The 14,316-nt window shown below is 38.2% G+C and overlaps 1 protein-coding gene across 1 annotated transcript; it reads left to right on the forward strand.

Annotated features, from left to right (window-relative positions):
- The first annotated feature begins 1,465 nt into the window (after positions 1–1,465).
- On the forward strand, positions 1,466–13,442 carry fbxo8 (F-box protein 8). The gene is made up of 8 exons (XM_020637713.3): positions 1,466–1,668; positions 3,894–3,999; positions 5,105–5,188; positions 6,030–6,174; positions 6,482–6,608; positions 6,859–6,977; positions 7,250–7,446; positions 11,219–13,442. Exons 1-8 carry the CDS (start codon positions 1,573–1,575, stop codon positions 11,404–11,406), a joined length of 1,062 nt encoding a protein of 353 aa, XP_020493369.1. The 5' UTR covers positions 1,466–1,572; the 3' UTR covers positions 11,407–13,442.
- The last annotated feature ends 874 nt before the right edge of the window (positions 13,443–14,316 follow it).

Consider the following 14,316-nt stretch of genomic DNA (forward strand, 5'->3'; position numbering starts at 1 on the left):
AGGTAGGATATTTTAAGAATACATTTGTACAACAAAAACAACACTCTACTCAAAGAAATAATAATTTTGCAACTTAATTGGTATGCAATACAATGAAACAAAAAAATCTGGTTTGTTAAGAAATGAATAGCCTAAGTAATAATACTTTTATTGCTTTTAAAATGCTCTGGAAAAAAATGGGGGTATGTTTTGAATGGAAGCCCTAAGAAGACATACTTCCATAAATGTTATACTACACTGATTCAGAATATCAGAAGTTTAAAAAATATCCTGACTTATTTATCCCTTTTCTCTGGATAACAACGCTCTTTTCCTGTGATAACGAGTTCATTTCTTGATAAAGTGTCCAAAAGTAACTAATCACCGAAAACCAGCGTTGATATCCAGAGATACATCATGAATAAAATGATATCTCAAGAAAACAACTGAAATTTCACTTTAAAACAGAGAAAAATAAAATGCATTGATGCATCTAAATATATGAGCTTCATGGTCCAGAGAATATTTAACAAATAAGTACAGAGCTCGGGAGTGAAGCTGTGTAATAGTATAAACGTGGAACTCAAGCAAAGTCCAAACATAAAGCAGTTTAATAATGGTTATAAAAATGTGATTTTCACGAGGTACCGTGATGATGAAGGGCTTTGTTTACATGGATTATTGTTTGCATATTTATTTATTTAATTATTTATTTTTTTCCTTCTGTCTTCTTTTATTTTATTTTATTCTGTTTTCTAAATAAGGATGTACATGTAAATATGTAAGTTTTTTAAGGTTATAGGCTACATACAAGTAGGCTATAGGCTATGTGTATGTATAAATATAAAGTAACTATATATTGTAAACTTTATAGTTTTATATTTAAAAACATAAAATTTTATACTAAGAGTAATATAAAAGTTATGACCTAATGAAGAAGGGGTGGGATTAAACAAATTTCCTTTTTGGAAGTGTAAATCGAAGTAGAAAGTATTTGAGAGCTTCTTGTTCTTTCATTGTTTGTAGCATACATATTCTTCTTCATCTTATTTTAAGTTTTCTTTACTCTTTTTTTTACATGTTCAAAATAAACTTAAACTTCAAACTACTTTTATTTCTTTTTTTAAAGACGAATATTTAGGCTCCACTCGGTCACTTTTAGGAGTCGGTTCTTAGAGTCGCTTTTAGGAGTCAGTTCTTAGAGTCGCTTTTTCGGTTCTTAGAGCCACTTTCATTAGACGGTTCTTAGAGTCGCTTTCAGTAGACGGTTCTTAGAGTCGCTTTCAGTAGATGGTTCTTAGAGTCGCTTTTTCGGTTCTTAGAGCCACTTTCAGTAGATGGTTCTTAGAGTCGCTTTCAGGAGTCGGTTCTTAGAGTCGCTTTCAGTAGGCGGTTCTTAGAGTCGCTTTCAGGAGTCGGTTCTTAGAGTCACTTTTAGGAGTCGGTTCTTAGAGTCGAATCGTTCTTTATCTTCCCATCACTCGGCCGGAGGAGGCGGAGGAGGACGAAAACACATGATAACTGTGTTACAGTATGAAAGGTTCCTCCCGAAACACAGGAGCTGTTGCTCTGTTTTTATTCGTACTCGGCTGAATGAAATGTCAGCGGGATTCGTTTGAAAGCAGAGAAACGGAGTCTCCAGCTGTCCGTGTGCGCAGGCCGGGTTGTCAGAGGAATTATTTAACTCAGGTAGGTAATGTTAGCTCGGGTTACCGCGCTGTGTGGCTCTCAGCGGGAAACACCGTACCTTGCTTTTACATCAAACAGAAGTAATGTACTCAATTATGGCTAAAATATTAAACCGTTTGGCTTGACAATGTCTTCTTCAACTTAAACTAGCTCTGTAAGCTAACTGTAAAATAACTCGGGGATGACAGCTGGCTCAACCAATCGTGTTCCGTTTTGACAACCGCTCTGATAAGTGTTACCAATGGGATTAGCGGGGAGGCGGGACTACACGTCAGACTAGCTTGCTTGCTCCACTTTCCAGCGTTGATGTTTACAACAGTGTGATGGATTTGTTTATGCAACACGGCTGACGTTAGACAGGCTGAGAGGGAAAGCACGGAGAAAACACCGGACACCGAGCTCATGTTAAAGCTCATCACTGTCACAGTGCTTCCAGGACATTCTGGTATTACTGTGTCAGTAAATACAGACTGTATGTCAGTGGTTAGTTTATAATCTGGACCACTAAAGATGTTTTATTTGTGATTCAATCTGAAATCACGTAGAAAGTTTATTAAAATAATACAAAATATAGCTGCCAATTGTTTACTAAATTGACTTTTGTTTTACAGACTAAAGTAAATTTCAAACCTTCAGTTTTAATATAAAGTTAACTTTATAAAAATAAAATATCTGTATAAAAATGAGAGAAAAGGCTGTTTTGAAATAATGAAGTCTTGTTTATTTATTTTTCTTTTTTCTTTATTTTACCAGGAAAAAAACGTATTTTAAAGATTAAAAAGATCTCTTTTTAAAGAGTGTCCTGGCCAAGACAGGCAGCAGCACAATGAACAGAGTTTCAGACAAGCAACGCACAAACATACAAATTTAACTAATGTACACAATTGACAAGATTAAAAGACACCAAATAAAACAATTTCAAACAGCAAATATTTGTCAAGATCGCACACAATCATAAACATATCAGGGAAAACATCTACAGCCAGATGTGTCCACCTCCAAGTCATTTGACATCTGCTTAAAAGTATCCAATCAGAGCAGCTCGTTAAGCGTTCAAGAGGCCTTGCATTGACTTGGCTTTGTTTTAAGTATTGTACTTTGCTACATTTTAAATTACATCCGTTATTGAGTAAACACAAATTTACCACCCTAAGGGTTTTAAATATCATGTGTCAACATGTTTTATTTTTTTGTTGTGCTTTAATTTATAAAGATTTGCCCTAAATTAAAAAACACTAGTTTGAGATTGAAATCCTCGTATCCTCTTTGCTCTACACAGGAGAGACCTGTTGTTAAAAAAAGTAACAAAGTAACTTTTACTTAAAGGCTTTATATGCGATTTTTCACACTTAAATATAATAGAAATCAAGTATATCCTCTGAAAATAACTCTGTGAGTCATGACTGTCTACAATGGGTGTAACACCCGAGTCCCACTGTCTGTGATGTTTTCAGAGTTTTCAGAGTCCTATCTTCAGTTTGTTTACATCGCCGGGACGGCAGCCGGCTGACTCCTCCCCTCGTAAATAAAAGTTATTTAATTGAGGGACTAGAGAAAAGAAGAATAACATACTGTACTCATTACTTAACTGCGTTTCTAGATCACAGTCATTTCGGATAAATTTACATGCAGTGTGAAGATACGAGCATAATAAAGATCGCTAGCATTAGCATGCTAACACAACGATGCACCGCGAGTTGTTTTGGTTTCATGCTGGTGCTCAAGGGCGACATCTGCTGGATCAAAAAAATCGCATATAAAGCCTTTGAACATACAATAATATATATATTTACCCACCAGGGAGCTCTCAATCAAAACAATAACAAAAGATGACGTCGAGGCTAGCGGGGAATCATGGGAGTTGTCGCTGCAACAACTACTGTATTCAATGGCAGAATTAATGTTAGCTTATTATATTTTCTCGGTTAAGGTTATTTCAATGTACAGAGCCAGGCCTTAAAAACAACAGCGATCTTAAAACATCCATACAGAGTTAATAGTGTTAAGCTGTTTAAAAAATAGTACATTATTTTATATTGTATGTTTGGTCTCAGGGTTTTACTCTTTATCAGTGAATACTCATGTCATGGTATCTAAATCCGTAATGTGAAGAATAAAAACTGAGCACTTACACTTATAATCCTGAGTAGTACTTGAGCTGTGAGGTAAAATACTGTTATTGTTTGTCATGAATTAAGTGATGTGATTTTGTTGTGTTTGTGTAGATGGGTCAGGCACTGTGGAGGCTGCCTCCCAGACAACAGCAGCAGCTTCAGGAAGAGCTCGCAGAGCACCTGGCTGACCGAGGGGAGGGAGGACGACGAGAGCCAGGTAACCAGAAACCAGAGATGCACCAATCCCACTTGTTGAGGTCACATACCGATACAATACTTGGTCTATGGGTAGCTGCCAATACTGACACAGATCTGATCTGATACCAGATATAAATTAATAATCTGTATTCTTCACTGTGAAGATGGAACTGGGAATCGTTTGTGTGTACATTTTCCGGAGTGCATATGTGAAAACAGCTAATGCTACCTGTTGGACAGAATCACATTAACAACTTAAAAAAGTGGACAAGAACATACTGATGAACAGAAAACAATGCAGCAGTTCAGATACGTGCATGGAGAGCGTACAGGTCGTGCTTACAATCGCTGGTCTGCACCCATCGCAGGGAATAAACGTCACAACCCCCTCCCACCCACTCACTCAAGGTAAATCTCCCAATTATATCCTGCTGCTTTCTCACATCAGCTCACTCGGACTTCATGTGAAAACAAAGAATCTAGGCGGCTTGCAGTAGAAACTCTCCCGATAAAGTCTGAGTGAAAAATGTGTTCACACCCCGAAAACTTCTCTGGTTTGAATTTGCAAGTGCTGTGTTGTGAATTTGCCTCCAGTGTCAGAGTTCAATGAGAATGAAAAGGACCGAATCGTCTTTAACGTTTCTGTTGCCTTGCTGGATTCTCAAACTGGTTTGTCCTATCACATAAGAAGTCGTGTTTTGGGGCAAAAATTGACATGAATTAAACCAGAATCAGTTTCCAGGCACGTTATAAGTGGAACACTCCAGCTGTCGGCCTCGGGTTAAGGCCACAAGTGAAACTGATCAGACTATTGGTGTGGATGAAAATGCAAAGGATGTAGATGTGCAGCAGTTGATCAGTTAATGGCTTATTAAAATGTACCAAAGAACAAAAATATGCTGATGGACACCAGTTATAGCACTATGTATCAAAATGTTATGAAGTGTCAGATTAACTACGAGTCAAGTCTCTGTAACTGATTTATTATCAGGTCAAATAATCACACTTACTAAGTGTGTCTGGTCTGTAGTCACGTGTTAAACAGCCGTTAGAAGTGAAATGTATGAATGTGTGAATTGATGAAGAAAAAGTCCTTATGTTTGTTCATTTGATTTCTGTCTCAGGGAGGGATGGAGGTCCACCGAGGAGAGCCCCTCCGCACTGTCACGGCCCGGACATCTACCACCTGCTGAGAACACGCATTGGAGGTTGGAACACGCTAACACACAAAACCAGATACTGCTAACTGTGTGTTTGAACTGTACTGCTCAATCCACTGTCTTACTGTCTTTATGAGGCCCTGTTGACACAGAGGCACCAATTTTACAGAGTGCGTCCTCTTCTGTACATTAGCTGCTTCTCCTTTTTCAATTGGCTGAAAGTCAAAATGTTCCAATGTTACATTTTGTTCAGCGAGCTAATGTAAGCAGCGCGGCTTCACCTTCTGCTTTGGTGTAAAAAGGAAGGTGGAGAGTAAGGCTGGGCGATCAATTGGGTTTTTGAGGTTTATCAATATATTTTCAAACAACCTATCGGGTAAGACAATATCGTTCATATCAGTATAGTTTATGTTGCGTTAAAATACGTTTTTGTTTCTCACTTAGAGACGCCAGCCCGTCTATTTCTCCTCTCACTGTCTGTCCCTCTTCACCCCGCTCCTGCTCTCTCCGCCTCTAAGCATAACTCACCTCAACCTCAAAACACACCGCTGTGTGTGTTTGTTTTATGGAAGGAACATTTTTAATGGATATTAATGTATTGAAGTAGCATTATTATTTTATATAAATCATTACTAAAGAGGCTGGTAACAGAGGGGTCCATGGGATTTTGGTCCCAATGGGCCACAGCCTCTCACCAGGGAGAAAGGTCTTAATTGTACTTGTCCGGGGAGAGATGGGTGAGCCTCAATTTGACCTGCATGCCTCAGGGTCCTGGAGGTTGACAGGTCGTGGAGAGATTGAATATTGCTGCCAGTCACCCTCTTTGCAGTGATCTATAGTATCGAAAAGGCATGGCAAACATAACGTATCTGTCTCTGTGTGTCTGCAGGTAAAGAGCGGCACGGTTTCATAGATCTAGAGATGCTTCCTCCTGAATTAGGCATCACCATATTGTCGTACCTGAACGCCACCGACCTGTGCCTGGCAGGCTGCGTGTGGCAGGACCTGGGGAACGATGAGTACCTGTGGCAGGGGTGAGTTCACCTGTGGCTCCTTTCTTTAAAGCGTCCACTGTGTAGCCGGCCTTAAAACGTTTGGTAACGCCCGTCTCTCGCTGCTACACACTCATACACAAAATTAAATCAACAGATAAAAATAATAATCCCACAATAAAACGAACAGATGTTAATAAGTATTCAAAATCTATCACATGTTTTTTGACGACTCTGTTGATTCTTTTAACTGTCTTCTTTGTTCCTTTGTTCAACACATGTAAAGTCAAGTTTTATTGACTCCTTTTTTATTTGTTTTCCCCTTCATTTTGTGTGCGCGTGTGTGCAGACTGTGTAAGTCCACATGGGGACACTGCTCCATCTACAACAGAAGACTCCCCGCTGGTTTCTCGTACAGGAGACTTTACCTGCAGCTGGATGAAGGAAGCCTGACGTTCAACGCTAACCCACAGGAGGTAAAACACACACGCACGCATGCACACACACACACACCACCTCTAACTTATATATGTGTGTATTTGTGCAAATGTTTGGACCATGATGTCACTGTCCAGACATGTTTTTTGATGATGTCGTTGATTTCAGCGTCTGGAGTTTCACTTCAACATCAAAGTTTGTGCGTCTGGATTAGTTTCAATAAGATGGATCCTTTTGAAGATTTATTATCCCCCCCCCCTCTCTCTCTCTCTGTATGTGTGTGTATAGGGTATCAGCTACTTCATGTCTAAAGGCATTCTTGTCGATCATCCCACCGAGTTGGCCAAATTCATCTTCTACACCAGACGGCTCAACTGGAAGATGCTGAGGATTTATTTAGATGAGAGGTAGAAAAACATGAAACAGTCCTCTTGTTACTCACAGCAGTTTGTAATGATGAAAAGTTGACAGCCTCTTGTTTGAAATACTTCAGTCTACACAGTCTGGTGTTTGATGTTTTATGGCAAATTCAGTTTGGTGTGCTTTGGTCTGAGTTCAACTGCACTGATATAAAACCCACATAGAGAACCATTTAGAGTCAATCTACTACAAACATTTAAAAGAAAAAGACTTAGCTCTCCTTTTATTACACCATTATATTGTATTTGTGTGTTTGCAGGAGGGATGTGCTGGACGAGTTGGTGACCCTCCATAACTTCAGTAACCAGTTCCTCCCCAATGCCCTGCGGGACTTCTTCAGACACATCCACGCCCCCGAGGAGAGAGGAGAGTACCTGGAGACGCTCATCACCAAGTTCAGCCACAGGTTCTGTGCCTGCAACCCGGTACTCGTCCGGGACCTGGGCCTCAGTCCTGGTCAGTACACACATGCACACATGCACATCTGCTTCTATAAAATCCTCATTCAAGAGTATTTGAAATAGTTTTATATCTTGTTTTTATTTTGTCCTTTTCATCTTTTTTTAACTTCTAAAAAAGTTTTGTTGTTTTACTGTATTCTTTTTATCCTTTAAAAGTTTCATGAAGTGTTGTCAATTTCTTTTCTTATTTCCAAGTTTGTTTGTTTGTTTGTGAAGTCTGGGTAATTTTATGAGATTTGCTTTATATATAACGTGTAGTTTATAGAACTAGAAGATAAAGATAGTACAAAGGATTTCCATTTTTTCATTAAGAAAGGACTTTAAAGCCCACATTTCTGTTGAAACTGCCAAGACGTGAGGCTCAATTTATTTAATTTCACGTATTTATTTATTATTTTAACCTTTATGGGCAGACAAAAAAAGAGTTTAAAAATATAAATAAGAAAATCCAAAAATGTGTTTTCTGGACACATAATGTTCCTATTACCAGGCAGTGCAGTTAGATAATATTTTATAAATGCGCTTAAGTCATGATAAAAGAGTGTGTGTGCGTGGGTTTGTGCAGGTTTGAGATGATATTTTTACTTTTACACGTTTACACCTGCACAATGACAATAAATATGACATACAAATATTTGAGTATAAAAAAACGAAATACATGGTTTGACCAAGATGGGAACTGTTAACATGTTACAGAGATTCAATAGTTCTCTTCATAATCTCCAAACTCTTTAATGACTCTGATTCTTAATCAAAACAAACATATTCTCAGCTTTTTATCACGTCGTTTCTCACTGTTTATCATCCAACAATATAGACTATACACTGTAATCACCCAAAATCATCCAGAGTTTCGACTCGAGTATGGCTGCATCCTCGTGCTCTCTCGTCTGTGTGCTCTCGTCTCATGAGCTCTGGCGCCCCGCTCCTCCAGAAATTTGCAACGGCTAGTGCGCTGGGTCAAGAAGCAGTTTACGAACTCGCGCATTAATTAATATTTACAGTCTGTGATTCATTCAAACATTACCACCAAAAGAAGACAAGAGTGTAGAAGACTGTGAAGAAGATGGAGTCATGCGCCCGAGGTTTACAAGAAGCCCAAATGATTGTATGAATGAAAAGACATTCAAATGAGTCACACAGAGGGGAGAGTTAGAGCGCTGTTTTTTTTAAACAGCTGAACTGACTAAACTAAAAAAGCAGATATACATATAGAATGGCGAAATTGCTTATTTTTTATTTTGTCTTGAATGTATAAGCACCTAGTATGTTTGTAATAAAAGACATATCACATGTACACTACAGATATTTTTATTTCCGGAGCTTTATGTTGAAAATTAGAAGCTCAGGGGGCTCGGCATCAGGCATCCAGGCGAGAGCACACAGACGAGAGCAGCGAGGCTGCAGACATACAGTCTTGGGAGTTTCACAGCTGTTTTCTCACATTGTGACATTCATTTTGACCTGAAGGTGGCGCAAGAGGAAAGCTCTTCAAAAGAAAGAGGCCTCATCCTCTGGACCCTGTTTGCTAAAGAGTAATGTAACTAGATCAAAGCTGTCAGGCTGGATCAAATTTTGTTTTAGAGGAAAATGATTCTAAAGTTTGATAAAAATAAATATCCAGTTTTGAGCAGGATTGTGATACCTTTGATGAATCCTATTTTTTTAATCAGAGGGCTGATTCTGACTGAACTACAGGGAAATAATGTAAGAAAACTCTTTCAGGTCAGTCAAACAAAGCATCATTTGTACTCTGAAGTTTTTATTTCAGACATTTTTTTTATTTTGTATCGTTAACGGGTTGAACAAACTAAAAAAAAAACTTTGAAAAAAAGCCTGATCCAGACTAAACCATTTGAACAGTATTTCCCTGAAAAGCATAAACACGTCAGTCAATTTCAAGACATTTAAGTTAGATTTGAGTTATTTCAGTTATTGAACCGTTCAGAAATAAGATTTTTAGAACATAAATCTCCACATTACTAATCCCTGCAGCCGGGCGGTCAGACTCTGCAGAGGCAGCACACTTTGAAGCAGTTAAACTCCTGACCCTCTGATCCAGCCACCAGAACCATCCAGGTTTTATTTGAAGTAATCTGTGGCTAAAGTATCATCAGTGAGCCATGCATTTACCGACTAAAAGCTTTGTTAATGTCAGCAGACCGTTCAGAAACCGATCCCTGACTCTGGTCCTGTGAAGCACTCGGACCTGCTGCTGTGATTAGCAGGATTAGTGTAATGGTTCGGAGCCTGAGGCTGCAGATGGACAGGGGGCTGCAGTTAGCCTGCTGTGGAGATGATACAACAGAGCTGAGGGACACTTCATTAGGAGCACAGTTTACATTCATGTGACTAGTTCATCATAATTTTATTTGATTTAGGGGAAATACGTTTTTAGTATGATGCTGCTCTTGTTTCTTCCGTGCATGTTTTCTTTCTCTGTTTTTAAGAGGTTAAGGATCTATACTATGTAGAAGTGACAAAGTAGTTGTACATTAACTTTGCTCCAATGTGTACACTCAAATAAAAAATGTAAAAGTTTTAAATACAAAAAAATCTATCAAAATTTTTTGATGAAAATTCAAAAAAGAAATTAACTATTACAATTTACGAGAAAGTTTAAGAGAAAGTATTAAAGATGAAAATCCCCTACAAGGTCCGATTAAAAATTTCAAAACTTTTTCAGGAAATTTTCCGACATAAGAAAATGCTCACACAACCTGCCCACAAAATTTCCCAATTAAATTTCCCCCCCCCCCCCCCCCCCAAAAAAGTAGTTTTTTTGATGAAATCTTACTAAGAAATTTGCTTATAAAAGTTTCCGGAAAATCTTGAAGAAGAACAAAAGTCCCCACCAAAATTTCAGTTGAAATTTTCTAACTAAAATAATTCCAATTAAAAATTTCAGAAAAGTAAACTTAAAAAATCTCAAACTTCCTGTAAAAAGTTCCTGCAATTCCCCCCCAGAAATAATTCCAAAATATCCCAGATATTTCCGACACAAATTCATGAACATTTCTAAGGTAAAGATTCTAAAATGTTCAGAAAATATTCTCAGAAAAATTAAAATTTCTAGTGGCAACTTCTAAAAACATTGTGACACAAATGGCGGATATAATTTTCTCTAGACAACTCTTCTTCATACAGTTTCCCTTTCTGTTTGTCTTTAGAGGTCGTCTTTCTTTCATCATGTTAAGACTGTCCAGTTTGTTATTGGTTCACAGAAATATTATTTTCTATGTTAGAATGTAAAAAATCCTCCTTGAATGCTTGAGTTAAAGGCTTTATATATGATTTTTCACACTAAATATAATAGAAATCAAGTATATCCTCTGAAAATAACTCTGAGAGTCATGACTGTCTACAATGAGTGTGACACCTGAGTCCCACTGTCTGTGATGTTTTCAGAGTCCTATCTTCAGTTTGTTGACATCAGTTTGATGACCAGCTGACTCCTCCCCTCGCGAATAAAATTTGTTTAATTGAGGGACTAGAGAAAAGAAGAATAACATACTGTACTCACTGCTTAACTGCTTTTTTAGATCACGGTCATTTCAGGTAAATTTACATGCAGTGTGAAGATATGAGCATAATAAAGATCGCTAGCATTAGCATGCTAACACAACGATGCACCGCGAGTTGTTTTGGTGTCATGCTGGTGCTCAAGGGCGACATCTGCTGGATCAAAAAATTGCATATAAAGCCTTTAAAGTAACGAGCCTGTTTGAATATCACGTTTTGACGATGTTGGTTTCTCCTCTGTGCAGACGCCGTGTACGTTCTGTGCTACAGTCTCATCCTGCTGTCCATCGACTTGACGAGCCCTCACGTCAAGAACAAAATGTCCAAGAGGGAGTTCATCAGGAACACTCGGCGAGCGGCACACAATGTCTCCGACGACTTCGTGGGCCACCTCTACGACAACATTTACCTGATCGGACACGTGGCTGCTTAGCTCTGCCTACCAGGAGAAACCCTCACTGCACTGAAGAAGAGAAGGGGAAGGAAGCTTTGGACGTTGTGGAATGAAATTTGAACAATAAAACAATGAATAGATCTTAATAGAAAGATTAGAAATGACAGAACTCACCTCTGCACTGTGACACAGACTGTGATGTCGTTACCTTTAAACCCAAGGTGTGAAACGTCTTTATATCCGAGTTGCAAAGAAGGAGATTTTAAAGTGCAAACATGAAGACAAGCTCTGATTCTGCACTGACGGACAAGTACTACTGAGGAGGAGGAGGAGCCTGACACTTTCAGGCTGGTTTCTGATTGGACAGCTTCACACTCACCTGTCGGATAAACACTGGGACTTCAATGAATGAGCAGAAACGGAGGACGTTAAGATGAAGTCATTTATCATTTATTCACCAGTTTGACTTAGGACAGAGAAACACAGAAGTCGACATTTGATTTGTCCATCATTCTGGCGTTCTCTGTCTTTTTCTTTCAAGAGTAAAACGGGCAAATCGACAGCACTAAGAAAATGTTCGTATCCTTCGACACTCTTTGTTTACTGTGAGGTTTGATTTAAAGGAAACCAAACTCTGCTAACTGCACTAATACAATTTAACAAGTCTCACCATGATGAATGTCACCTGTGCATTACGCTTTTTCATTAGTTTAATCATACCACTAAAATTGCCAACAAAGGCAACCTGTTCCCCTTCGACTGTCAGCACTTTCATTCATAAAATAATGTGTCATCTGGACATTGCACTATTTTTCTCCTTTATTTAAAACTTCGAGCTTCAATCTGAAGTTGAAGGCTTCAGTTGTTTCCAAAAAATGATGAAAGCAGTCGAACAGGGATAAAATACTGCTGGCATCAACATAGAATAGAATAGAATTACTTTATTGATCCCAAACTGGGAAATTGTGGAACATGTTATTAATGCCTGACATATAATTTATTTAGGGAGATATTCATATTTTATTCTTAAATTAAAAATAAATCCCTTCTGATTGACTTTGCAGTCAGTGGAAAACAAAGTCGGGCTTTATTTCGGGACACTACCGGTTCGCTGCGTATGTGCGCGCACCTGTTCCTGTTAAAAACCAGAACAATAAAAACGTACATAAATAAATAACTTCTTTATTTTCTTTTGATTGACAATCTTAGTGGTTTCACAGGAATAATGTATGCAACACTGAGCAGTGAAAAGAGTGAGTGCTGTCAGATGGGGCCCCCTTAGGGAGGTTTCCTACTGTCACTGCAAACTTTGCACATATTGAGTCACTGATTTGGTTTAAAGTTTGTCAGCCCTCAGGGGCCCCCTTGTGGCCTGGGACCCCAAAGCAGTTACCTGCCCTGCCAGGATTGCAAATTAAAAACCCATTAATTTGACTCCGTCATGGGGTTGATTTTATGATTTCTTTCTCACAAAATAACTACTGCGACTGTAATTCTGTCAATCTCTTTTGAATAAGAGGTATGAGGTATGACACACCTGTAACTAACAGCAAACGTCAGTTAAGACACTAAACATTTAAAAATGTTATCAGCTAAACTCAACAATGGCGCCCATCAGATTGTCACTTTGTGCTAGTAGCTCCACCGCTGAGTCCCAGCAGCTAGCATGTAGCCGCAGCTAACAGTCAGGTGTCTCTGAATGTAACCATAGCAACAGACAGGTGAAGCTGTTTTGTATTTGCATCTTTTTTTAATAAAAGGGGTTTGTATCATAACTTAGATACTTGCAATACCAATAATTATTTATTTCTGAATTATTTTGTTTTCTATCCAGTTAAAATCTTGTTCAAAGAGCCTCTTCATTTATGATTCACTTTATTGATTATTGCCGATGATGCACACTGACGTTTTCTTGATCTTATGAAGGAAATTCACCTCCGGTAGTGTTTTTTGTGGGCACTGGAGGACTAATGTACTGAGAAAACGTTTGAAATATTTGACTCATTATTTGATTTTACTCACATGTTTTGACCACTTGCAGTTTTACAGTTTAATGTAATAAAAGATAGAAATCATGCACGGCTCTTTTTGTTTCATCTGTTACATGCAACCTTTATTTATTTCAGCGATAGATTATGTTCTTCTGATGTGAGCTCTTTACGGTTGGAAATAAGAAGTCACTTAAAACACCTGATTTCTTTCTCATGTCCAGCAGTGGGCGACTCCACTGTTTCGTTATTTAAAGATAAAATCTTTCTACGTGTCAGGTGATTTATTCCCTCTGTAAACGCTTTCCTAACGAGTTTATTGTCTCAATCTCTATTTTCAAGCCTTCTTCAGCACAGCATGGTATTTTCTTTAGTAAATTGTTGAATTATGGATGCTACTTGCTAACCAATTTGCACTTGTAACTATTTCAGCTCCACCCTCTTGTCCAAATATGGTCAGCGGGGTACACTTATATGGCTAGATATGATTGACATGTTGCTACACTGAAAAGCATTGTATTCAGCATTGGGTTTTATTTAGAAACTCTGAGGAGTCGACTGGTAAATTTCTCAGGAAATTCTTTTTGTTAAAACCTGTTTTTACCAAAACAACTTGTAGTTATTGTCATTGCCATATTGTCATATTGTCATGTAGGGCTGGGAATCTTTGGGTGTCTTAACGATTCAATTTTGATTCTTGGGGTCACAATTTGATTCAGAGTCTATTTTCGATACAAAACAATTCTGGATTCATGATTCAAAGTCTATTTTTGAATTAGTACATACTCAGGATCTAATTCAGTCATCTGTCAGACTGGCTGAATTTCTTGCTGCCTCATTTTGCATTCTACTGAGTTATAGAGCTAGCCTTAGCACTTAACAGGGAGTTACTGATTAGCCCAAAAAAAAAAAAAGTTTTTGGAAGTTATGAATCTATTTAAAATCTCACAAGATAAGAATC

The sequence above is a fragment of the Labrus bergylta genome, chromosome 1 (genome assembly GCF_963930695.1).
Source record: "Labrus bergylta chromosome 1, fLabBer1.1, whole genome shotgun sequence".
NCBI classification, from domain to species: domain Eukaryota; kingdom Metazoa; phylum Chordata; class Actinopteri; order Labriformes; family Labridae; genus Labrus; species Labrus bergylta.